This window comes from Mesoplodon densirostris, chromosome 17 (assembly GCF_025265405.1).
Source record: "Mesoplodon densirostris isolate mMesDen1 chromosome 17, mMesDen1 primary haplotype, whole genome shotgun sequence".
Lineage (NCBI taxonomy): Eukaryota > Metazoa > Chordata > Mammalia > Artiodactyla > Ziphiidae > Mesoplodon > Mesoplodon densirostris.
The window spans coordinates 18345489-18371745 of NC_082677.1; the positions used below are offsets into that span (position 1 = coordinate 18345489).

Below are 26257 nucleotides of genomic sequence, written 5' to 3' on the forward strand. Positions count from 1 at the left end.
CAAAGACAACTTAATTTTTATCCTTTTTGTTGTTAACAGTCATTTTGTAGGAATGAGCTTTAAGAGAAGAATGTTGGTTTCTTCTAAAAGCCACAAGGCACTGAATTTGGGGTCTCATCATTAATCTCAACTAGAAAAATCCTGTAAATGACCACATTTAGATCTTTTTTTCTGCTTAAGCTGTTTTATCTTTGTTGCTTTTCTCCATTTTTTAGTTCCTTTTGCATTTGTTGTCTTCCTCCACCTCTTTTCATTGTTGTAATACCTGTTTTTATAGATATAACACTGTATCTTCTCCATATTTCCATAATATATACTATGCACACATACACACGAACACACACCAAGTACCTTTTCTCCATCATTTAAGTTTGTTTAACCTTTTCTGGCATTCTGGCAAAACCCTTTGTGTGGCTGTGTCTCCACTACATTGTGCACCCTCTGAGGCTTATTTTGCATTTACTAGTGCAACACCTCACACCTTACAGGTGCTCAGTAAATATTTTCTGAATGAATAAATATAGACTAACTAATTGTGTACCTTTTGGTTGTCCTCAATCAATTTTCTGTGGGGTCATTTCTGCTGTATGCAGATTTGGATTGCCATGCTGCATTTTGGGGTGTTTCTGTATACGTGTGTATATTATGTGTTTTTGATCTTTTATCTTGACCAGCTCTCTTTTTGTCTAAGTTCTTCTCTTCCTTTTTTTAATTTTTATTTTACCAATTATATCTATTCTATCTCCTACAGAGAATTAATTTTGGAAGTAACCTTTCCTGTCAAAATCCACAGGGCATTTCTCCCCTTTGCTTGTGCTTTTTTTTTTTTTAGTAGAACCTATTTATTTGTTGTTTATTCTGTTCACTTACTTTGGAAAGTGGAAAAGTACAATAGGGCCCATGTCAGTCCTCTGATATTTGTGTGCTGCATGGCCTGCTGTCAGTACTAACGCCGGAGGGCAGGTTGATGTGTGCAACCTCACCACAGTTTTCAGTGCCCAGGAGGCATTCACTTAATGTCAGTCTGTTTGACTTAGCACGGCATCTTCTCCTGTTCCTGCTTCTTGTGTTGTTGAAATATAATGTGTGTTCTAAAAACTCTGACATAGAATTTATTACTATTACCACTTTATCCCAAGGAGGCACCATTTTCAGGACTGCACCTTACATACTTTATCTTTGGCCTTATGGAGTTAGAATGGGTGTGGACCAGTGATGAATATGCTAGGGCTCGCTGTATTTGGCCTATCTAATTCAAAATATGATGCTCTATCTTTAAGAATCTCCCTTGCAGTATAAAGGTTCCTCAAAAAATTAAAAATAGAACTACCATATGATATAGCAATTCCACTTCTGGGTACTTATCCAAGGAACATGAAAAAGCTAATTCATAAAGAAATATGGGGCTTCCCTGGTGGCGCAGTGGTTGAGAGTCCGCCTGCCGATGCAGGGGACACGGGTTCGTGCCCCGATCCCGGAAGATCCCACATGCCGCGGAGCGGCTGGGCCCGCGAGCCATGGCCGCGGAGCCTGTGTGTCCGGAGCCTGTGCTCCGCAACGGGAGAGGCCACAGCAGTGAGAGGCCTGCGTACAGCAAAAAAAAAAAAGAAATATGCACCCTCATGTTTACTGCAGCATTATTTACAATAGCCAAGATATGGAAACAACCTAAGTGCCCATCAATGGATGAACAGATAAAGCATATGTTCTATGTGTGTGTGTGTGTGTGTGTGTGTGTGTGTGTGTGTGTGTGTGTGTGTGTGTGTATGTATAATGGAATATTATTCAGCCATAAAAAGAATGAAATCTTGCCATTTGTGGCAACATGGATGGGCCTTTGAGGGCATTACGCTAAGTGAAATAAATCAGAAAAAGACATATACCGTATGATCTCACTTATATGTGGAATCTAAAAAAACCAAAAACCAAGCTCATAAGTACACAGAACAAATTGGTTGTTGCCAGAGGTGGAGGGTGGGGTGTGGATGAAATGGGTGAAGGGGGTCAAAAGGTACAAACTTCTGGTTACAAAATAAGTGAGTCATGGGGATGTATTAAAAAATAAAATAAGGTAACTAAACTGGTACTAACAAATAAATATAATGTATCTGGGCTTTCCCAGAGCATTTGGAAAATTTTTTCTTGATATCTTCGTGAATGAGATGAAAAAAATATGAGTTAAGTGATATGACTAGGTGAATTCACAGTTAAAAAACAAAACACTCATTTTACAGATAGAGCAAATGACATGCAGACAAGGGTGATAACTTCGGAATCATAGCAGATGAATTACCAACTCAGAACAATTTGGGGGTTTAAGTACCTCCTGTTTGTTTAGCAGGTATGTTAAGTGCCACTTAGCATTATTCTTGATCACAAACAACAAATACTGAAGAAAGTTTCTGGAAGCATATAAGGTAACTCAAAGATTTGACAGAAGTCCTAGGGAACCAGATTTGGGAAGTGGGAGTCTAGGGAAATGAAGTAAATATTTAGAACCATAGCCAAGGTTATGCCAGAGGAATAACTGCTTAGAGTGTTGCTATCGACTGCTGTGTACAATATTCTTTATTGATTAATTGCATCATTGTTAATAAGAAAAACATGAGGAAAAATGGAATTAACCCAAAAGTCTATCAATAAAGGTATTGGTAAAATAAATTATATAATAATTTAATAAGAAATTACCAAATACTAGAAGTAATTACATAATATGTCTGTATAATGGATATTGCTATAAAAAGATTGTAGTGCATCTAAACATATACTCATAGAATGATATTCAAGATATAAAAAGTGGGGAAAAGTTGAAAAATACTATATTTAGTATTTATTCTATTTTGGTTTTAAAAAATATATTTTTATATACATAGAAAAAATTCAGGAGGAATATGTATCAAAACTGATAATAGTTGTTGCCTCTGGATGACTGGTTAATGGGAGCCTTTGATTTATTACATCATATTTCTGTAACATTTGAAATATTTTTGCTAATAAATGTAAAGTAAATGAATATGCCTCTACTAACTGGAGCCTTTAATTTTAGATATTTTTCTAAAAAAAATAACACATTTTTCGTGTAAATAGGGCAATGACAGCTATATGTGGCTTTCTCTGCTCTATGTAAATAGATGTTCTCAAAAAGAAGAACTGATTTTCCTGTTCCCCTCCCACTTCACCCCCCATCATGGTAGTCCTCATTTCATCAGTGAGTATGCCAGCTGAATATTTGAAGAGTAAATAAAAAACAGATTCTAAACAATTTTACATTTTAATTTTGTGATTGCTATGGAGTGGCATGTTTTTAAACATTGCTTTACCAAAGTATGTGGATCCTAATCCCACTTTTGTTTTACATGTTTTAACTATGATTATTATTATCACCATCATCATCATCACTCTCTTTAGTCAAAATATCTAGTTTTAAATATCAGGTTATTCTCTAAAAATACCCCTTTCCCCATTCTTGCATAAATCTTGAATTTCTATTTTAGGAAAGATTTTAAACTTTGAGTAAAAACTTTTAGGTATAAACTTTAAAAAAGATCTTTCTTAAAATATTTTATATTAATTTAAATTTGGCACAAAACTTGGTGAAACTTTTTTTTTAATATTTATGTATTTATGTATTTATTTATTTGGCTTCGCTGGGTCTTAGTTGCGGTACGCAGGATCTTTAGTTGCAGCATGCAGATTCTTTAGTTGATATGTGGGATCTTTAGTTGTGGCATGCGGGACCTTTAGTTGCGGCATGTGGGATCTAGTTCCCTGACCAGGGATCGAACCTGGGCCCCCTGCATTGGGAGCACAGGGTCTTAACTGCTGGACCACCAGGGAAGTCCCAATGAGACTTGTTTTAGTTTGACTGATTTTAATGTTTCATATTACTGAATTGGTTATTGAAAACTTATAAGACATTTTGGTATAACAATTTAATCATGTTAAGAATTATAATTTTTGTTTATTTGTTTGTTTGTTTTTAGCATTCCACATTGGAAGAAGAGATTTCTATAGATTAAAAAAAATGCCTTTGTTTAGTAAATCGCACAAAAATCCAGCAGAAATCGTGAAAATTCTGAAAGACAACATGGCCGTTTTGGAAAAGCAAGACAGAAAGACAGATAAGGTATGAGCTAAAATAATAACATTTTTATTAAAATACATGAATAGACCAAAAAGCTAATGTAAAAGCTAATGAAGAATCCTAAACATGGTCTGTGATGCACTCGTAGGGTCTTTGTAAGTACGTTTAAATTGATTCCAGGTTTTATGCAACTGATAATTGTTGAGTCTGTTGTCTTGAACTCTTTGTTCACTTTCTAGAGCCTCTGACCAACCTTGGATCCCTCTAGACTTAAACTAAGGGGTAACACCCCACCCTCCACCTCTGGCAACCACCAATCCATTTCAGTCATAAAAAAGAATGATATCTTGCCATTTGCAGCAACATGGATGGACCTAGAGGTCCATTATGCTAAGAGAAATAAGTCAGAGAAAGGCAAATACTGTGTGATTTCACTTATATGTGGAATCTAAAAAACAAAACAAAACAAATGAACAAATATAAAGCAGAAACAGAGTTATAGATACAGAGAACAAACAGGTGGTTGCCAGAGGGGAGGTGGGTTGGCATTGGAGGGGGAAGAAATTGCTGAGGGAGACTGAGGTACAAACTTACAGTTGCATGGGTGTGAAAGATACAGTGTAGAGAATATAGTTAATAACTATGTAATACCTTTGTATGGTGACATATTGTAACTAGACTTATTGTGGTGACCATTTTGGGTTTTTTTATATTTTTTAAAAAAATATTTATTTATTTATTTGGCTGCGCCAGGTCCGCCAGGTCTTAGTTGCGGCGCACGGGATCTTTGTTGCAGTGTGCGGGATCTTTTAGTTACAGCATGCAGGCTCTTAATTGCAGCATGCGGGATCCAGTTCCCTGACCAGGGATCAAACCCGGGCCCTCTGCATTCGGAGCTCAGAGTCTTAACCGCTGGACACCAGGGAAGTCCTGTGGTGATCATTTTGAAATGTATAGAAATGTTGAATCACTATGTTGTAAAACAGAAACTAACAGTGTTGTAGGTCAATTATACTTCAAAAACAAAGAAACTCAGAAAAAGAGATCAGATTTGTGGTTACCAGAGGCAGGGGTACTGGGGAGAGGGAATTGGATGTAGACAGTCAAAAGATACAAACCTCCAATTGTAAGATAAGTAGGTACTAGACGTGTAAGGTACAACATGATAAATGTAAGTAACACTGCTGTATGTTATATATGGAGGTTATTAAGAGAATAAATCCTGAGTTCTCATCACAAGGAAAAATATATTATTTTCTTCTCTGTTTCTTTAAGTTTGTATCTATATGCAATGATGGATGTACACTAAACTTATTGTGATAATTATTTCATGATGTATGTAAGTCGAATCATTATGCTGTACACCTGAAATTTATACAGTGCTGTATGTCAATTATATTTTAATAAAACTGGAAGGAAAAAAACTCAGAATGAAAAAAAAATCTAAGGGGTTATACTGGTATATAATATTATACTGACATGGAGGGTAAAAATTTTATATTTAAAGATCAACTGATAGTTTCTACTACAGTGCAGCCTCTTTTTTTTTTTTTTTTTGGCACACCACGCAGCATGTGGGATCTTAGTTCTCTGACCAGGGATCAAACCCGCGCCCCCTGCAGTGGAAATGCAGAGTGCTAACCACTGGACTGCCAGGGAATTCCCAGTGCAGCCTCATTTTAACATTGTTTTAAAGTCCTACCAAGAAGGGCTTCCTTAGAGGAAGGGGTTTTTAGTAATTTAGTTATTCCTTCAAAGGGACATTGAATCCTACATATATAATTTGTCTCTAAAGTGACTAGTTTATGGCAAGATTCAAGATATCTGTAAAATAAATACCCTTGAGTTAATAGTATCTTTCTGTCCCAGTGAATGATACAATATTGTATTCTTGTAATGATGTAGAAATATATTTTTTATCCTACATCTTATAAGGAATGTAGAAATATATTTTTATTTCTAGTGTACTTTGTAATATTGAGCAAAATATTGGCTCAATAGAATGAAGAAATGACCTTCATATAAGAGTGAATCTAAATAACAAAAGAGGGGAAAAAGGAAAAGACATAAAACGACACTAATTTTCATCAGTGATCAGGAAAAGCCCGATTAGAACAACAGTAAATTCGTATTACATTCCTACTATCTTGTCAAAAATGAAAAATGTCTGATGGTATTAAATGTTGACAAGTGTGGAGAGCAATAAGAACTTTCATTCACTATGAGTGATAAAGTATAAATTGGTGTTTGGAAATGAGTTTAGTATATTAACTGTTAAATATGAAGATATACATGTTCTAAGACCCTGCAGTTCCCCTCCTAGTATAAACTCTAGAGATGTTCTTGCAAACATGCACCAGGATGCGTGTCAAGAATGTTCATAGCATTGTTGTTCATAGTAACCCCTCAGTGGAAACAACCCTGATGTCCATCAACAGTAGAAGTGAGAAGTTGTGGTCCAGCCATTGATGGAATACTACAGAGCAATGAATATTAAAGAACTGCTGCTACATGCAGCGGCAAGGATGAACCTCCCAAATACAGTGTTGAGTGAAAGAAGCAAATCATAAGAGGGTACAGGTACTATTCCAAATCAGGAGAACTAAACTATGTTGTTTTGGGATACAAACATAGGTGAGAAAGCTATAAAGAAAAGTAAATAAATGATTGTCATCAAAAACATAAAAGGATTTACTTCCGGCTGAAAAAGGGGCATTCAAGTGACTTCTGGGATGCTAAAAATGTTCTATTTCTTGACCTCTCTTATGGTCACACTGGTGTCTGCTTTATAATTATTCTTAACTCTATATATGTTTAAAATAATCTTCTGTGCGCCTTGGGCTGGTGCAACGTCACGCCGACCTCTGCCGCTGCAGGCTCGCCCCGCACTCCGTGCCCCTCCCTCCCGCCCGGCCTGAGTGAGCCAGAGTCCCCGAAGAGGCTGCTCCTTTAACCCTGTCCTGTCTGAGCGAAGAACAGACGCCCTCCGGCGACCTACACACAGAGGTGGGGCCAAATCCAAAGCTGAGACCCAGGAGCTGTGAGAACAAAGAAGAGAAAGGGAAACCTCTCCCAGCAGCCTCAGAAGCAGCGGATTAAAGCTCCACAATCAACTTGATGTACCCTGCATCTGTGGAATACATGAATAGACAACAAATCATCCCAAATTGAGGAGCCCGGAGTCAGTGCTGTGCCTCTGAGGTGGGAGAGCCAACTTCAGGACACTGGTCCACAAGAGACCTCCCAGCTCCACATAATATCAAACGGCAAAAATCTTCCAGAGATCTCCATCTCAACACCAGCACCCAGCTTCACTCAACGACCAGCAAGCTACAGTGCTGGACACCCTAAGCCAAACAACTAGCAAGACAGGAGCACAACGCCACCCATTAGCAGAGAGGTGGCCTAAAATCATAAAAAGTCCGCAGACACCCCAAAACACACCACCAGATGTGGACCTGCCCACCAGAAAGACAAGATCCAGCCTCATCCACCACAACACAGGCACTAGTCCCCTCCACCAGGAAGCCTACACAACCCACTAAACCAACCTTAGCCACTGGGGACAGACACCAAAAACAACGGGAACTACGAACCTGCAGCCTGCAAAAAGGAGACCCCAAACACAGTAACATAAGCAAAATGAGAAGACAGAAAAACACACAGCAGGAGAAGGAGCAAGATAAAAACCCACCAGATCTAACAAATGAAGAGGTAATAGGCAGTCTACCTGAAAAAGAATTCAGAATAATGATGGTAAAGATGATCCAAGATTCTATTTCCCAGATCCAAAATCTTGGAAATAGAATAGACAAAATGCAAGAAACAGTTAACAAGGACCTAGAAGAACTAAAGATGAATCAAGCATCGATTAAAAACACAATACATGAAATAAAAAATACTCTAGATGGGATCAATAGCAGAGGCAGAAGAACGGATAAGTGAGGTGGAAGATAAAATAGTGGAAATAACTGATGCAGAGCAAAATAAAGAAAAAAGAATGAAAAGAACAGAGGACAGTCTCAGAGACCTCTGGGACAACATTAAACGCACCAACATTCGAATTATAGGGGTTCCAGAAGAAGAAGAGAAAAAGAAAGGGACTGAGAAAATATTTGAAGAGATTATAGTTGAAAACTTCCCTAATATGGGAAAGGAAATAGTTAATCAAGTCCAGGAGGCACAGAGAGTCCCATACAGAATAAATCCAAGGAGAAATACGCCAAGACACATATTAATCAAACTGTCAAAAATTAAACACAAAGAAATCATATTAAAAGCAGCAAGGCAAAAACAACAAATAACACACAAGGGAATCCCCATCAGGATAACAGCTGATCTCTCAGCAGAAACTCTACAAGCCAGAAGGGAGTGGCAGGACATAATTAAAGTGATGAAGGAGAAAAACCTGCAACCAAGATTACTCTACCCAGCAAGGATCTCATTCAGATTTGATGGAGAAATTAAAACGTTTACAGACAAGCAAAAGCTGAGAGAGTTCAGCACCACCAAACCAGCTTTACAACAAATGCTAAAGGAACTTCCCTAGGCAAGAAACACAACAGAAGTAGAAGACCTACAATAACGAACCCAAAACAATTAAGAAAATGGGAACAGGAACATACATATCGATAATTACATTAAATGTAAATGGACTAAATGCTCCCACCAAAAGATACAGATTGGCTGAATGGATACAAAAACAAGACCCATATATATGCTGTCTACAAGAGACCCACTTCAGACCTAGAGACACATACAGACTGAAAGTAAGGGGATGGAAAAAGATATTCCATGCAAATGGAAACCAAAAGAAAGCTGGAGTAGCAATTCTCATATCAGACAAAATAGACTTTAAAATAAAGACTACTAGAAGAGACAAAGAAGGACACTACATAATGATCAAGGGATCGATCCAAGAAGAAGATATAACAATTGTAAATATTTATGCACCAAACATAGGAGCACCTCAATACATAAGGCAAATACTAACAGCCATAAAAGGAGAAATCGACAGTAACGCAATCATAGTAGGGGACTTTAACACCCCAGTTTCACCAATGGAAAGATCATCCAAAATGAAAATAAATAAGGAAACACAAGCTTTAAATGATACATTAAACAAGATGGACTTAATTGATATTTATAGGACATTCCATCCAAAAACAACAGAATACACATTTTTCTCAAGTGCTCATGGAACATTCTCCAGGATAGATCATATCTTGGGTCACAAATCAAGCCTTGGTAAATTTAAGAAAATTGAAATTGTATCAAGTATCTTTTCTGACCACAATGCTATGAGACTAGATATCAATTACAGGAAAAGAGCTGTAAAAAATACAAACACATGGAGGCTAAACAATACACTACTTAATAACGAAGTGATCACTGAAGAAATCAAAGAGGAAATTAAAAAATACCTAGAAACAAATGACAATGGAGACACGACGACCCAAAACCTATGGGATGCAGCAAAAGCAGTTCTAAGAGGGAAGTTTATAGCAATACAATCCCACCTTAAGCAACAGGAAACATCTCGAATAAACAACCTAACCTTGCACCTAAAGCAATTAGAGAAAGAAGAACAAAAACATCCCAAAGTTAGCAGAAGGAAAGAAATCATAAAAATCAGATCAGAAATAAATGAAAAAGAAATGAAGGAAACGATAGCAAAGATCAATAAAACTAAAAGCTGGTTCTTTGAGAAGATAAACAAAATTCATAAACCATTAGCCAGACTCATCAAGAAAAAAAGGGAGAAGACTCAAATCAATAGAATTAGAAATGAAAAAGGAGAAGTAACAACTGACACTGCAGAAATACAAAAGATCATGAGAGATTACTATAAGCAACTCTATGCCAATAAAATGGACAACCTGGAAGAAATGGACAAATTCTTAGAAATGCACAACCTGCCAAGACTGAATCAGGAAGAAATAGAAAATATGAACAGACCAATCACAAGCACTGAAATTGAAACTGTGATAAAAAATCTTCCAACAAACAAAAGCCCAGGACCAGATGGCTTCACAGGCGAATTCTATCAAGCATTTAGAGAAGAGCTAACACCTATCCTTCTGAAACTCTTCCAAAATATAGCAGAGGGAGGAACACTCCCAAACTCATTCTACGAGGCCACCGTCACCCTGATACCAAAACCAGACAAGGATGTCACAAAGAAAGAAAACTACAGGCCAATATCACTGATGAACATAGATGCAAAAATCCTCAACAAAATACTAGCAAACAGAATCCAACAGCACATTAAAAGGATCATACACCATGATCAAGTGGGGTTTATTCCAGGAATGCAAGGATTCTTCAATATACGCAAATCAATCAACGTGATACACCATATTAACAAATTGAAGGAGAAAAACCATATGATCATCTCAATAGATGCAGAGAAAGCTTTCGACAAAATTCAACACCCATTTATGATAAAAACCCTGCAGAAAGTAGGCATAGAGGGAACTTTCCTCAACATAATAAAGGCCATATATGACAAACCCACAGCCAGCATCGTCCTCAATGGTGAAAAACTGAAACCATTTCCACTAAGATCAGGAACAAGACAAGGTTGCCCACTCTCACCACTCTTATTCAACCTAGTTTTGGAAGTTTTAGCCACAGCAATCAGAGAAGAAAAGGAAATAAAAGGAATCCAAATAGGAAAAGAAGAAGTAAAGCTGTCACTGTTTGCAGATGACATGATACTATACATAGAGAATCCTAAAGATGCTACCAGAAAACTACTAGAGTTAATCAATGAATTTGGTAAAGTTGCAGGATACAAAATTAATGCACAGAAATCTCTGGCATTCCTATATACTAATGATGCAAAATCTGAAAGTGAAATAAAGGAAACACTCCCATTTACCATTGCAACAAAAAGAATAAAATATCTAGGAATAAACCTACCTAAGGAGACAAAAGACCTGTATGCAGAAAATTATAAGACACTGATGAAAGAAATTAAAGATGATACAAACAGATGGAGAGATGTACCATGTTCTTGGATTGGAAGAATCAACATTGTGAAAATGACTCTACTACCCAAAGCAATCTACAGATTCAATGCAATCCCTATCAAACTACCACTGGCATTTTTCACAGAACTAGAACAAAAAATTTCACAATTTGTATGGAAACACAAAAGACCCCGAATAGCCAAAGCAATCTTGAGAACGAAAAATGGAGCTGGAGGAATCAGGCTCCCTGACTTCAGACTATACTACAAAGCTACAGTAATCAAGACAGTATGGTACTGGCACAAAAACAGAAAGATAGATCAATGGAACAGGATAGAAAGCCCAGAGTTAAACCCACGGACATATGGTCACCTTATCTTTGATAAAGGAGGCAGGAATGTACAGTGGAGAAAGGACAGTCTCTTCAATAAGTGGTGCTGGGAAAACTGGATAGGGACATGGAAAAGTATGAGATTAGATCACTCCCTAACACCATACACAAAAATAAGCTCAAAATGGATTAAAGACCTAAATGTAAGGCCAGACACTATCAAACTCTTAGAGGAAAACATAGGCAGAACACTCTATGACATAAATCACAGCAAGATCCTTTTTGACCCACCTCCTAGAGAAATGGAAATAAAGACAAAAATAAACACATGGGACCTAATGAAACTTAAAAGCTTTTGCACAGCAAAGGAAACCATAAACAAGACCAAAAGACAACCCCCAGAATGGGAGAAAATATTTGCAAATGAAGCAACTGACAAAGGATTAATCTCCAAAATTTATAAGCAGCTCATGCAGCTCAATAACAAAAAAACAAACAACCCAATCCAAAAATGGGCAGAAGACCTAAATAGACATTTCTCCACAGAAGATATACAGACTGCCAACAAACACATGAAAGGATGCTCAACATCTTTACTCATTAGAGAAATGCAAATCAAAACTACAATGAGATATCATCTCACACCAGTCAGAATGGCCATCATCAAAAAATCTAGAAACAATAAATGCTGGAGAGGGTGTGGAAAAAAGGGAACACTCTTGCACTGCTGGTGGGAATGTGAATTGGTACAGCCGCTATGGAGAACGGTATGGAGGTTCCTTAAAAAACTACAAATAGAACTACCATATGACCCAGCAATCCCACTACTGGGCATATACCCTGAGAAAACCATAATTCAAAAAGAGACATGTACCAAAATGTTCATAGCAGCCCTATTTACAATAGCCCGGAGATGGAAACAACCTAAGTGTCCATCATCGAATGAATGGATAAAGAAGATGTGGCACATATATACAATGGAATATTACTCAGCCATAAAAAGAAATGAAATTGAGCTATTTGTAATGAGGTGGATAGACCTAGAGTCTGTCATACAGAGTGAAGTAAGTCAGAAAGAGAAAGACAAATACTATATGCTAACACATATATATGGAATTTAAGGAAAAAAAATGTCATGAAGAACATAGGGGTAAGACAGGAATAAAGACACAGACCTACTAGAGAATGGACTTGAGGATATGGGGAGGGGGAAGGGTAAGCTGTGACAAAGTGAAAGAGCGGCATGGACATATATACACTACCAAACGTAAGGTAGATAGCTAGTGGGAAGCAGCCGCATAGCACAGGGAGATCAGCTCGGTGCTTTGTGACCGCCTGGAGGGGTGGGATAGGGAGGGTGGGAGGGAGACGCAAAAGGGAGGGGATATGGAAACATATGTATATGTATAACTGATTAAATTTGTTATAAAGCAAAAAATTAAAAATAATAATAATAATAAATAAATAAATAAATATGAAAAAATATCTTCTGTGGATTTATGTCACAATTTAAGGAACTTCCAACCTTTAATAAATTAAGGATTGCTTTAGCAATATCATAAAATGTATCTGGAAATTAATTTTTTAAGTAGTGTCATGCTACTATGAGTTACTTTTATTATTTTGCCTTATTCTCCTCATTTCCTTCTTCAATTATAATGATTAGAATACAATACTTGAAAGTAATAAAACTACATTTCTTTAAAAACATTCAGCAAATTGTTAACTAATTGGCCTGTTTTTTTCTTCACCTGTTTTTTTTTTTTTTTTTTTTTTTTTGGTATCCCATGCTTGCTTGCTTGCTTTATTTATTTATTTATTTATTTATCTTCACCTGTTTTTAAAAAATTTTTCTATTGAGTATAATTATGATACCATATAATCCACCATTTTAAAGTGTACAATTCAGTGGTTATTAGTTTATTCACAAGGTTGTGTGACCATCACCACTATCTAATTTCTAATTTTCAGTACCTCCTTCTCCCTTACCTAGGCCCTAATACTCACTAATGTACTTTCTACCTCTATGTATTCTCCTATTATTTAAAATGCAGTGAGGGCTTCCCTGGTGGCGCAGTGGCTTAAAATCTGCCTGCCAATGCAGGGAACATGGGTTCGAGCCCTGATCTGGGAAGATCCCACATGCCGCGGAGCAACTGAGCCCGTGCGCCACAACTACTGAGCCTGCACTCTTGAGCCTGAGAGCCACAACTACTGAAGCCCAAGCACCTAGAGCCTGTGCTCCGCAACCACAACAAGAGAAGCCACCGCAATGAGAAGCCCGCGCACCGCAAATGAAGAGTAGCCCCTGCTCGCCACAACTAGAGAAAAGCCCGCGCACAGCAACAAAGAGCCAACACAGCCTAAAATAAAATAAATTAATTAAAAAAAAATTTTTAAGAATTAATAAAAGCAAAGTAACATATAAAATATGAGGACATTAAAAAAATATAGTGAGATCTTTTGCTTTTTTTTTTAAGTTTCATAGATAACAAAAAGATAATGGTTATGTGTGAGGGATCAGTGGATTGACAAAGGTTATGGGTTTTGACAATATATGATTTTGTACCTACTCCATTAAAAAAAACAGAATAATAGGGATTTGTTGAAAAACATTAACAAATGATTTAAATAAAGACTACTAGCTACTGATAAGTCTTCAAAATGGACTGAATTTAATTTATAAGTTAAATTTATAATTAATTACTAGTAAAGTTCAATATGAGTATGATTTAAGGAAGTTCATGGGGACTTCCCTGGTGGTCCAGTGGTTAAGACTCCACACTTCTACTGCAGGGGGTGTGGGTTCGATCCCTGATCAGGGAGCTAAAATCCCACATGCTGCACAGTGCAGCCAAAAAGTAAAAACATTTTTTTTAATTTAAAAAAGTTTTTTAAAAATAAAGGAAGATGATTTCAATTATTCTAACTAAGTAGAAATACTAAACATCTCTCTTTTATAAATTAACTTTAGTAACATTTTCTGAAATAAAAAACACAGTGCCTACTGAATGGTTTTTGTTTGTAACTGTACAGAGTTCTTTAATCATAAATAAGCAGGGCTCAATAAGTGGTTTTTGTTTGTTTGTTTATAGCCTGAAATTTTTTATTACTCAACTATTAGCATACTTTTTGGTCACTAGGCTTCAGAAGAAGTGTCGAAATCACTGCAAGCAATGAAAGAAATTCTGTGTGGGACAAGTGACAAGGAACCCCCAACAGAAGCTGTGGCTCAGCTAGCACAAGAACTCTACAATAGTGGGCTGCTGGTGACACTGATAGCCGACCTACAGCTGATAGACTTTGAGGTAAACTATCTGCAAAAGGATGACAATTCTGTTTTTCAATTTTTATATACATACCAATATTTGACTGTAATTTTTTTTATTACTGTTTATATATTATTTAAAATCCCATTTTCCCCTGAAAGTTCTAAAATCACTTTAATCGTTTTTTTAGAAAGGCAAAAGGTATACTGGAATTAAGTTTTATGCAGCTAAGTAAGAAAGTTACTGGTCAATAATAATAATAATAATAGATAACATTTGTTGAGTATTTACTGCATGTTGTACAGTTTCCAAGCACTCATCTCATTTAATTCTTAAAGCAACCTATATATGATTGGTACTATATTATTAGTCTTGTTTTACAGGTGAAGACCCTAAAGTTCAAAGATATTAAGTAATTTCCCCTAAGTCACTCAGTTATTAAGAGCCTAAGCTGAGATTCAAACTTATTGTCTCCAGACCTGTTTCTTTTTTTTTTTTTTTTTTTTTGCGGTACGCGGACCTCTCACTGCTGTGGCCTCTCCCGCTGCGGAGCACAGGCTCCAGACGCACAGGCTCAGCGGCCATGGCTCACGGGCCCAGCCACTCCGCGGCACGTGGGACCCTCCCGGACCGGGGCACGAACCCGCGTCCCCTGCATCGGCAGGCGGACTCCCAACCACCGCGCCACCAGGGAAGCCCAGACCTGTTTCTTTAATTGAAATATTTATACCAATGATTTAAGAAGTTTGTTAAATGCTACTAATATGGGATATTTATCTCATTTTGAAAGCAATTATACCTAATTACCTAAATAATAAATAAAACAACACCTAGAAACATAAGTGGTGAATATGTGTAAGCATTTTATTATCTATGGTATATCTAACTTAGAACAGTGGTTTTTCAATGAAATACATGTATGTAAGGCACATTTCAATGATGGAAGTCTTGGTTTTGATTTGTTTGTTGTTTTGTTACTACTATCAGGCTTTTGATACTCTCAGGTGAGTGCTTGGATCTCCATTAATTCTCAAAGATAGAAGAGAATGGAGATTTCTGAAGTAAATTGCTTTTAGTTTTGTCACCAGGGAAGTTAAAAGAAACTCATTACAGTGATTAGACCAAGATAAGGTCAGGGCTCTGGGGATCTGTGGAAATACTAGCCCACAGCTCTCTGGATGGCTTAGATGAGGGAAGATTTTGGCTGACTGGAGCAGCGGAGGAGGAATGCAGGGCAAGACTGCTCTGGAGATGTGAAGTTAGGTGTGTTGACTAGGAACTACACTGACTGAGGGCCTCTCAGGGCCCAGACTTCACAGCCTTCCTTTCAGAAACACCTGTTTTTTTTCTTTCCTTCCCTCTCTTATTTGTTTCTCTAACCTTGACATTTTCTGCTCAAAAATATCCTTTCCTACTTTTTCCTCTTGCCTGGCTTGTCACTCTCCCTCCCCATCTTACTCCCCATTTTCTTTTTAAACCTGGCATATGTGGAATTAAAGTGTAGTTTTATCATTGTGTTTATATACTTCCATGTTTTTTAAGTTTAGTTTAAAATGAGGTATTATGGACATTTGTAGGAGCTTTGCATAGTGGAAAAACACTTGACTTGGATTTAGGATTGTTTATAGAGTCCCTGCTCTGCCATTTGATAGTTAGTATCATAACCTCTTTGAGACTAAACTTTCTCATCTATAAAATAGGAATAATATGAACTTATATCATTGTTTTTAAATATTAAACAAAGTAAAATATATATACATATACATGTTATGGAAGAACACTAAATACATGTGCAAATATATACAGATGTCCGATAGTATATTTTCATCTTCTCTCTTTCTCAAACTTAAGTTAAATGTAAGCTGGTTTATTTTTGTTATAACCTTTGATGTTTGTTTCTTTGTTTATTATTTTAGTTTTAAATTTAGTTGGTGAGTGACCATAACTGGGAAACTCCCTGCTCTTGGAATACGGTATTATATTTCTATAAATCTCCCCTTGTTTTGCACATTTCCCTGAAAGCAGCAATGTATTAAGCTATTATCATCACTAATTAATATGTTAGCTTGAGTTAGTTTATGAGATTAGCTTAATTTGCAATGGGATGCTGGAAGGAATATGACCAAGGTTGGTTCTGTTTTGAAGAATGAGTCAGGGATGAGATGTCGTCAGGTCCAGTGACCTGGAGAAGCCTTGAGCGACCACAGAATAGCATAGGTTCAAAGTGCTCTCCAAGAATTGGGGAGATCGGAGTAGACCAGAGAAAAACTTTGGGTGCCTCACAACTTTGTGCAGCTTTGGCTTAGAAAACAAAAGAGGAACAGTAAGAAACACTTATGCAAATTTCCCTTATTTTACATGGTATACTGGAAATAAATATAGAGAAGTTTACTTAAAAATTATTTGGGGGGCTTCCCTGGTGGCGCAGTGGTTGAGAATCTGCCTGCCAATGAAGGGGACACGGGTTCGAGCCCTGGTCTGGGAAGATCCCATATGCCGCGGAGCAACTGGGCCCGCGAGCCACAACTACTGAGCCTGCGCATCTGAAGCCTGTGCTCTGCAACAAGAGAGGCCACGACAGTGAGAGGCCCGCCCACCGCAATGAAGAGTGGCCCCCACTTGCCACAACTAGAGAAAGCCCTCGCACAGAAACGAAGACCCAACACAGCAAAAATAAATAAATAAATAAATTTTTAAAAAGTATTTGGGGATTAAGACATTCAATTGCCTAAAAATTGACTTATACATTATCAAGTAGAGTAAACTTTTATTCTCTGGAATCCTTGGGGAAAAAATTATCTTTCTGAATATGTGCATTTTCCATGTAGCTAAAGATTAACTCTTCAAATGAAGAAAGTTAAGTAGATTACTTTTGTGGATTACTTTACATTTTCTTTATAACATGCATTGTATACTTGCCTCTCCTCCAAAATTATATACTAGATGTGATAATTTTTTACTGATTACTCAACACTATCATTATGAAGGTCTATTATCATGATAATTGCAGACAGTTCTTTTTTTCAGCTTTTTTGAAGAATAATTGACCAGACGGTTCTTGACTTTGTTCATTTAGTTGATGCCTAGAACATAGTTATAAATGAATGTGATATTCAGTAGGTGAAGCTGTCCTCCTCAATCAAACCCATAGACAATAAATACTTATAAATGCTTCTTGGTTGAATGAATGAATGAAAAACAGTTAAAATTGAAAATGGTTCAGTTTTAAGCATTCCACCAACTATATACTCATAGTATTTTCAGGAAGGATGCACCATTACTGGCATTATGAGCCCGCTTGCAGAAATGTGCTGTGTATTTCTATGGACTGGAAGCATGAATGATCAGCTCACAGGCAGCAACTTTCCTTCTCAAGCTTAAAGTATCCATATACACTAGTGACCATTGGATAAAACTCCCCCTAACTTCAAAACTCAGTCTAATCACACAGAACCCCACCCTCCTCATCTCTTGGTTCTTAGGTAGCCCTGGTACAGCTCCTTTTGGATTGAGAGTATCTTGAGTACTAGGACTGCATTTCCCATGCTTAGTTCCATATCCATTGGTTGGATGAATGAATCAATGTAGGTATGAGAATGAGAAATAGAAGCAGAGGTAAGGGAATTGGAACAAAGGAAGGTGTCCTGAAGCACAGCAGGAAGCCACTTTTCTTAAAGAATTAGTAAATGTGTAGAGCATAGTTCAAGAATATTGATAATACTTCAGTAAGTGAATAGCCTCTCCTGGGGCTTCTTTGAAGAGTATAACAGTCATTTGACTGTAAAATCTTTGGTATATTTTTATAACAGGAAAGGAAAATTATTACTTTATGGAAGGGCTGTAGCTTTTGCCAGATAACCTAAAAGGATGGAGCATTCCTTACAGAAAAAAAAAAAAGAACTTTTGTTTAGAAGACACCTACATGGGCTTTTTTGTTAGTTGTGAAAGGTGAGGTCTCTAGGCAATGTTTAGAAGGAAAAAGACTGAAAGAAGAGCTTAGATTCCCTTTGCAGAGTAAAATAACAGAAATTTGAGAAATGCCGTCTCTTTGGCTAAATTTGATAGGAGTAGGAAATAGAAGAGAGATAGGAGAAGAGTTTGGAGTAGGGGAGAGAGAAGGCTCCAGAGCCATGACACAGGAAGGGGCTTAAGGAAAAAGATGATCAGGAATGCTGAGGAATCTTTAATAATCTTTAATTATGATGTGTAGGATTCAATTTGAAGTTGTTTCTGCACTGTGCTATAATTACCCTTTGTTACCCTTAAACCCTTGATAAAAGAACTATGTACTAATAGTATATGTCAAATGAAGGAGAAGAGGCGGCTTTCTATACTTGGATAAACAGTATATAAAATAACTAGTTGAGAAAATAACTAGTTGTAGAAAGCAAGACAATGAACAAGGGCTGAGAGGAGCTAGGAGCAGGGATTTGAAATCCAGAGCTGACAACAGGGATGGTGGCCCAAGGCATTGGTTTAGATTGGGTAGCAGAGACTGACTCAGGAATCTGTGTGGCAAACCCATTTTCTTCTTCAGGAATCAGGAGGAAAGTGGTCCATCAGGGTGAGGAAAGTACTGGAGAATCCTGCTGTTATGTGAATAACGGCTAGTTAGAAGACAGACCTTTGGGTTAAAATTATTTGAAAGAAAATCTCATTACTTTATAGCCATAAATTTTTGCCTAATCCTTTAAGCCTTAAAATTGCTGACAGAAAAAAAATACTTCAGCATATTCTTATGAGGTTAAAAAAAAAAGAGTTATGGCTGAGATTGCAAGGTTTCTGATTTGTGGGCTCAGGATCAAACTCAGAGCTGTGTGTTTTGATGTTTGGCCACTATTCAAGACACAGCTTTAGACTCTTTGATGTTTTGAAACACAATGTGATAAGAGATCAAAGGATGAAAATGTATTGCCTGTAAGAGTTGATGCATTCATTTTAAAGGCAGGTGTGCCTTGTGAAAATAGGGTGGATGCAAAGTCAGCTGTTCAGTTTGAATTAGAAAGCAGCTCAAAGAAGCAGAAAACTTCCTAGGGAGGATGGGAGGGAGACGCAAGAGGGAGGGGATATGGGGGTATATGTATACGTAAGGCTGATTCACCTTGTTATACAGCAGAAACTAACACAACATTGAAAAGCAATTATACTCCAATAAAGATGTTAAAAAAAAGCAGAAAACTTCCTACTGTGATAATTTAATCTCTATAATTATTTCTTGCTACGTTTTTAAACAAATAAGCAAAATAAGCACTCCAGGATCAGCTTCTCAATAAACCATTTTATGGTCCTAAGTTTTTGAAAATTTCCATCCCCTAAATATCCTTTTCTGTTCCCTGGCCCTCATTAAAAAGTGGTCCTTAACCTTTGGTTTTATTACTATAAAAATGAGAAATCAGAAAGCCTTGAGACACAAGCTTTGACTGTACTTCATGCATTTAACAATTTGAAATGCTTACTATATGTGTAGGGCATTGATTTTATTTGATCTTGATTTTTTTGGTTGTTTATATATTTTGTACCCATCATTAGACAAATTAAGTCAAAGAATTCACAATCTCAGGTGGGAAAATACTATGTCATATTAAATGGAATGAGTGTGTGTGTGTGTGTGTGTGTGTGTGTATAAACAGCTTTTGAAATAATTCACATGCCATGCAATTCACCCATTTAAAGTATACAACTTAATGGTTGGTCGTTTCTTTAACAGGGAAAAAAAGATGTGACCCAGATATTTAACAACATCCTGAGACGACAGATAGGCACTCGGAGTCCTACTGTGGAGTACATTAGTGCTCATCCTCATATCCTATTTATGCTCCTCAAAGGGTAGGTGCGTGCTTTCCTTTAAAGTAGGTTTGAGTTTAGAAAAGTTGTTAAAAGTAATATATAGCATTAGCCTCATTTGAGAAAATGATCCCTTTTGGATTCATATTTGCCATGCTTGAAGTTAGCCCTCCAAATCTATGTCTCTGGGATTACTCAGGCTGCAGCAAAATCCTTTCTAAATAAATTCCCTTCCATTTACTGCCTCTCTTTCCTCCACTTTCCTGTTATCTCTTCCTGTTACATTACTGCTTGTGCTTTGCAATCTTCCCTTTTTCTAGCTGCCCACTTAGCCTCTTTGCATAAGACTGAATCCCCTCATTACACAAACACACACACACACACACACACACACACACACACAATATCCTTTCAATGGCTAGAATCTACTATGGTGGCATGCTTCACGTGAGGATAGAATAAATATCACTGTATGTATTTGGGACCACAGGGCAGCCAAAAAACTAAAGTCTGGTCAGATAATAGAATTCCTGATTATTACTTTTTATGTATACTCATTTACAAATGTTTCTTGGGCATTTTGAGGCTACTCCAACTCCTAAAACCAGAAATATGGATGTAGAAAGGCTTGGGGATAGCAGACTATCTTTTGTCTCCCCTTCTCTATCTTTCTACTTTACTATCTTGAATCTAGCATGCTCTTCTAGTCCATCTCGTCTGTGTTCAGTTCCCAAATCCTTTCTTGTACATTTTAAAACATTTTATTGTATCAAAATAATACATACCACATAGTTTAAAAATCAGAAATATCAACAAACATCAGCTCTTTGCCTCTTCCTTCTCTATTCCTCAGTCCCATTGTCCAAAGACAACCACTTTCATCTTTTTTTGTTTGTTCATCTGGTATTTACCTCTGTATTATCAATAATGGGCTTTTACTAACTTCTGATTTACCAATTTTAAAAAATATCTTTTAACTTTCTCATAGACTAGATGACAATTTAGTATTTCCACCACCACTGTTACTCCATTTTCCTTCTCTTAACCCTTCCAGTATACTTTATCACAATTTTTTATTTTATTAGTCACATTTATATTATTATAACTATGTAATTATTATTCATTGTTGAACAAAGTAGTGTACTATAATTACTTTGTTTTTTAGTACGAAATATTGTTTTTACTGGAGAATTAAGTCTTTCAGTTCTGGAAAGGGAAATAAAATATACCTGTATCATGTATTATTTAGGGTAGGCTAAACTTATAACAAACCTTAAGCTTTATAACAAATGGACCCCAAAATAGAGTGGCCAACGACAAGATAAATTTATTTCTCACATAATAGAGAAGAACAGATGTTCTAGGTCAGCAGGGGTTCCTTTAACATGTGGTTCCTAAGATCACTTTGTTGATTGCCATTTCAGCCCACAAGAAGGCAAAAGTACTTGGGAGAATTTATGAGCCAGGCCTGGAAATGGCTTGCATTACTCGCACTCACATTCCATTTGAGAGCACGTAGTCACTTGACCTCTTAATTCTTAAGGAAACCTGAGAAATGTAGTTAGTGCCCAGGAAGAAGGGGAGAAAGGATTTCTGTGGACAGTTAACATTCTCTGCCACATAGTGTTTCTTTGAAAATTTATTCCCTTCTATATTCTCTGTTCTCACTTTCTCATTCTCCTATTAGTCAAAGTTAAATCTCTGGGATTGATTTCATATCTCTTCTATTTTCTGTTTCTTTGTCTTTTTTTTTTTTTTTTTTTTTTTTGCGGTACGCGGGCCTCTCACTGTTGTGGCCTCTCCCGTTGCGGAGCACAGGCTCCGGACGCGCAGGCTCAGCGGCCATGGCTCACGGGCCCAGCCGCTCCACAGCATGTGGGATCTTCCTGGACCGGGGCACGAACTCTTGTCCCCTGCATCGGCAGGTGGACGCTCAACCACTGCGCCACCAGGGAAGCCCCTGTTTCTTTGTCTTTTTGTTTTACTTGTCAGAAGATGTTCTTTTTTTTTTAACATCTTTATTGGAGTATAATTGTTTTACAATGGTGTGTTAGTTTCTGCTTTATAACAAAGTGAATCAGCTATACATATATATATATCCCCATATCTCCTCCCTCTTGCGTCTCCCTCCCACTCTCCCTATCCCACCCCTCTAGGTGGTCACAAAACACCGAGCTGATCTCCCTGTACTATGTGGCTGCTTCCCACTAGCTATCTATTTTACATTTGGTAGTATATGTAAGTCCATGCCACTCTCTCACTTCGTCCCAGCTTACCCAGGAGATGTTCTTAATTGTATCTTCCATTGAAGATAAACTCTACTGAATTTTCCTTTCAGCGACCCTATTTTTAATTTATAAGAGCTCTTTTTTTGCTCTCTGATTATTCCTGTTTCTTGTCTCTTCCACTTCTTAGCTCTGCGACTTCGGGCAAGTCACTGCACTTTTCCAAGCCTCAGTTTTCTTAACTATAAAATAAGAGTAAAATTTGTAATATTACCTTTGCACTAAAATAATGTTGCATTATATGCCTTTGACTATGCATTGTCAGACCGACCTGTGTGTTCAGTCAGGGTTCTGCTATTTACTTGCTAAGACCTTGGGCAAGTTACCTAACTTCCTTAAGTCTTGATTTCCTCATTATAATATGAAGACAATAATAATACCTACTTCAGTATGTCATTTTGAGTCTTTAGTGAGGTAGTTCTTGCAGAGCGTAGTACCAAGCACATGGTACTCAGTACTCAGTAACTACAAGTCTAAAAAATTATTATCCCTATCCCTCTTAATAGCTGCAGTTCACATTGAGATATATGTGCAATTTTAAACAAATACAATTAAGACCATACCCAAATGTCAGAATAGTATTATAAAGGGAAGTGTTTGTTTCTAGCTCAGATAAGATCTACAAAATGTAATGGGTTATGATCTGCCCAGCTGGTCATTGGTGGATAAGGCTGGAATGATCAATTTGTACCCCCTTCTGGAGATTCTAAAATGTTAAGCTAAAGCATTTGACATTATCCTGTAGGAAATGGGGAGTCATTGGAGAGTTTTGGAAGAAGAATATCGGATTTGTGTTTCAGGAAGAGAAGATAAATTAATAATCATTTAAAGTTAGTTTGTAAATAAATGATCCCTTGAGAATGCTAAAATGTGTTGTCCTAAAAATGTATTGGAGAGCCCGTCAGCTGATGTGGAGGAGAAGTTGTGCGGATGTTCTAAAACAGTATCTTCCACCGTGGGGTCGTTATGTGAAGGATACACGCAACTCCACGGACTTCATTCCTGGAGTGGGAATTATTTGTTTGGAGGATCTCCTTCATGTTGCTGCTGTCACTGAATAGCAGTCAGGTGATGGCAACTGCCTTGTATTTAGTTTGTCAAAGAGCTGCACCAGATACAAGTGGCTCTGCTAAACATATGAATTTAGTGTCTTCTTACCAAGGAAATTATAAACACATGAAAATTATTACTGTTAAGCTTTAAGAATTCAGATAAAAGCAATCCAATAAATTATAAAGTATGGTTGTAGGGTAATTTTTTCATTCCTTTTATATATGATAGAATGTATATACATTTTATACATTGACACATTATAAATGCTTTGTGGAAGATGTGAAAATTTAGCGTAATGGGATATTTATTTTTTAAATTAAGTTGGTGAAGAATTACAACTTATATTAGGGAACATAACTTTATTTTCCCTTTCTAGAAATAACGAGTCAAGATAAACAACTAATTCTAATTGTTATTCATTAATAATTTATCTGCTGGAACATATTACAGATCTGTAGTGAGCCTTTATTATTTGTGATGTGCACAGGATTCATTAAGGTGTAATTGTCCCCTGTATTTCTCCCACCCCTTCCCCTTTTTCAGTAGAGAGAGTTGAGAAAAAAACCTAGTGATGGGAAGCCAGGCAGGGGAATTAGACTAAGCTAGAAGGTTATGTCCACTGGCACAAACAAGACTTAGAGATGAGGAGGAAGGAATCAGAGGGAGAAAACCCACTAATATCAGGAGAGGGTTTTGGAGGTTTACTAATGGGAGGCTCCAAAGCAGCTGCAGAGTAAATTAGAGGAGGGAAGGGAGTTTGAGAAGTGGTGCTGTAAGTTATAAATCAATAATTTTGAGAGACAAATGATAAAGGTTGGAATCTCTTTTAATAACTTTTTCCTACTAGATTATAGATATTTATATGTGATTCTATAAAACGTGTGGGGCGTTGGCACTTTTGCAATTATGATTACACATAAAATTTACTAAGTATGAATAATCAGTATATCTTTATTATATCTTTAATTATTTGAAAATGTGTCTCTGTCCTATTTGGTGGTGAACTTTATGATGAATTCAAATGACTACTATTCTTTTACAAATTAGTTGATGCAAAAGATCACTCAGTTTCTGAACAAACTATTAAATTGATGTAAGTAGAAATTTTCCTTATATTTCAAATTTGAACTCTTCTATTCATTAATCACCTGTATTTACCAGGAATCCTATTGTAATAGATAATTTATAATAATTATATGTCATTTTTTCTGTATTTAAGGAAAAACTTAGCTTTCATTTATTTTCTAATATGTGGAAAAAGTAATTTTTAGTCATTTAATTTAAAAACCACTTTCTCAATATACAGATTTCTAAGACTCTATTTTCATGTAATTATAGCACACAATAGAAAAATAGGAATTGTTTATTTTAAGCCTAACTCCCTCAAATCTGATTCATCAGGAAAGTTTTGTTTGTTTTTTTTTGCGGTACATGGGCCTCTCACTGTTGTGGCCTCTTCCGTTGTGGAGCACAGGCTCTGGGCGCGCAGGCCCAGCAGCCATGGCCCACGGGACCAGCCGCTCCACGGCATGTGGGATCCTCCCGGACCGGGGCAAAAACCCGTGTCCCCTGCATCGGCAGGCGGACTCTCAACCACTGCGCCACCAGGGAAGCCCCATCAGGAAAGTTTTATATAAGGTCTTTCCATATCTTCTGAAAAGTTAATAATTAGTTTAGTTTGTAAGGCTAAAACTGCTTATTAGTTCATTTATTAGGGGTCTACAGTAAGAATAGTAATAATAGCACTAATGATAGTAAGTATAGTAATTGTAGTAGTTAACATAGTACTTAGTATATGTCAGGCCCTGCTTTGTATTTATATAATAGTCCTGTGGATAGTTACTGTTGTTTTTGTTGTTGTTATTTTTATTATACCCATTTTATAGAAGAGGATACTGCAGCCCAGAAAAGTTAAGTAACTTGTCCAAAGTCACATAGCCAGTATGCTTTAAACTCTAGTAGTCTGACTCCAGAATCTGTGCTCTCAGAACAATATCCAGCTTTCCAGTCTTCAAGCAGTTATAGTCTACAGTGAGCAGGGATAACTCATTACAACTCATTGTTGTTTCTTTACCAGTATATTCTGTGGGAGCACAGATGAAGAAGCCATCACCTCTGCTTGAGATGTCAAAAATGAAGCAGGTCTCGGGGCCTCCCTGGTGGCGCAGTGGTTAAGAGTCCGCCTGCCGATGCAGGGGATACGGGTTCGTGCCCCGGTCTGGGAGGATCCCATATGCCGCGGAGCGGCTGGGCCCGTGAGCCATGGCCGCTGGGCCTGCGCATCCGGAGCCTGTGCTCCGCAACGGGAGAGGCCACAACAGTGAGAGGCCCACATACCGCAAAAAGAAAAAAAAAAAAAAAAAAATGAAGCAGGTCTTAAAGTAGAAAATTTCCAAATAGACACAGAAAGTAGAAGGATTAGGTACCTCCCATGCAAAGCCACAGAGGCATCAAATTGCACAATGTGTTTGGAGGAT

The 26257-nt window shown here is 37.1% G+C and overlaps 1 protein-coding gene across 7 annotated transcripts in view; it reads left to right on the top strand.

Annotated features, from left to right (window-relative positions):
* Positions 1 to 26257, top strand: part of CAB39L (calcium binding protein 39 like) — a 107517-nt gene that overhangs the window by 46712 nt on the left and 34548 nt on the right. For all 7 annotated transcript variants that reach the window (XM_060080128.1, XM_060080130.1, XM_060080133.1 and 4 more), the window contains 3 exons: positions 3984 to 4126; positions 14533 to 14697; positions 20366 to 20484. In XM_060080128.1, the coding sequence (XP_059936111.1) occupies positions 3984 to 4126; positions 14533 to 14697; positions 20366 to 20484 (427 nt within the window). The remainder of the gene's footprint in view (positions 1 to 3983; positions 4127 to 14532; positions 14698 to 20365; positions 20485 to 26257) is intronic.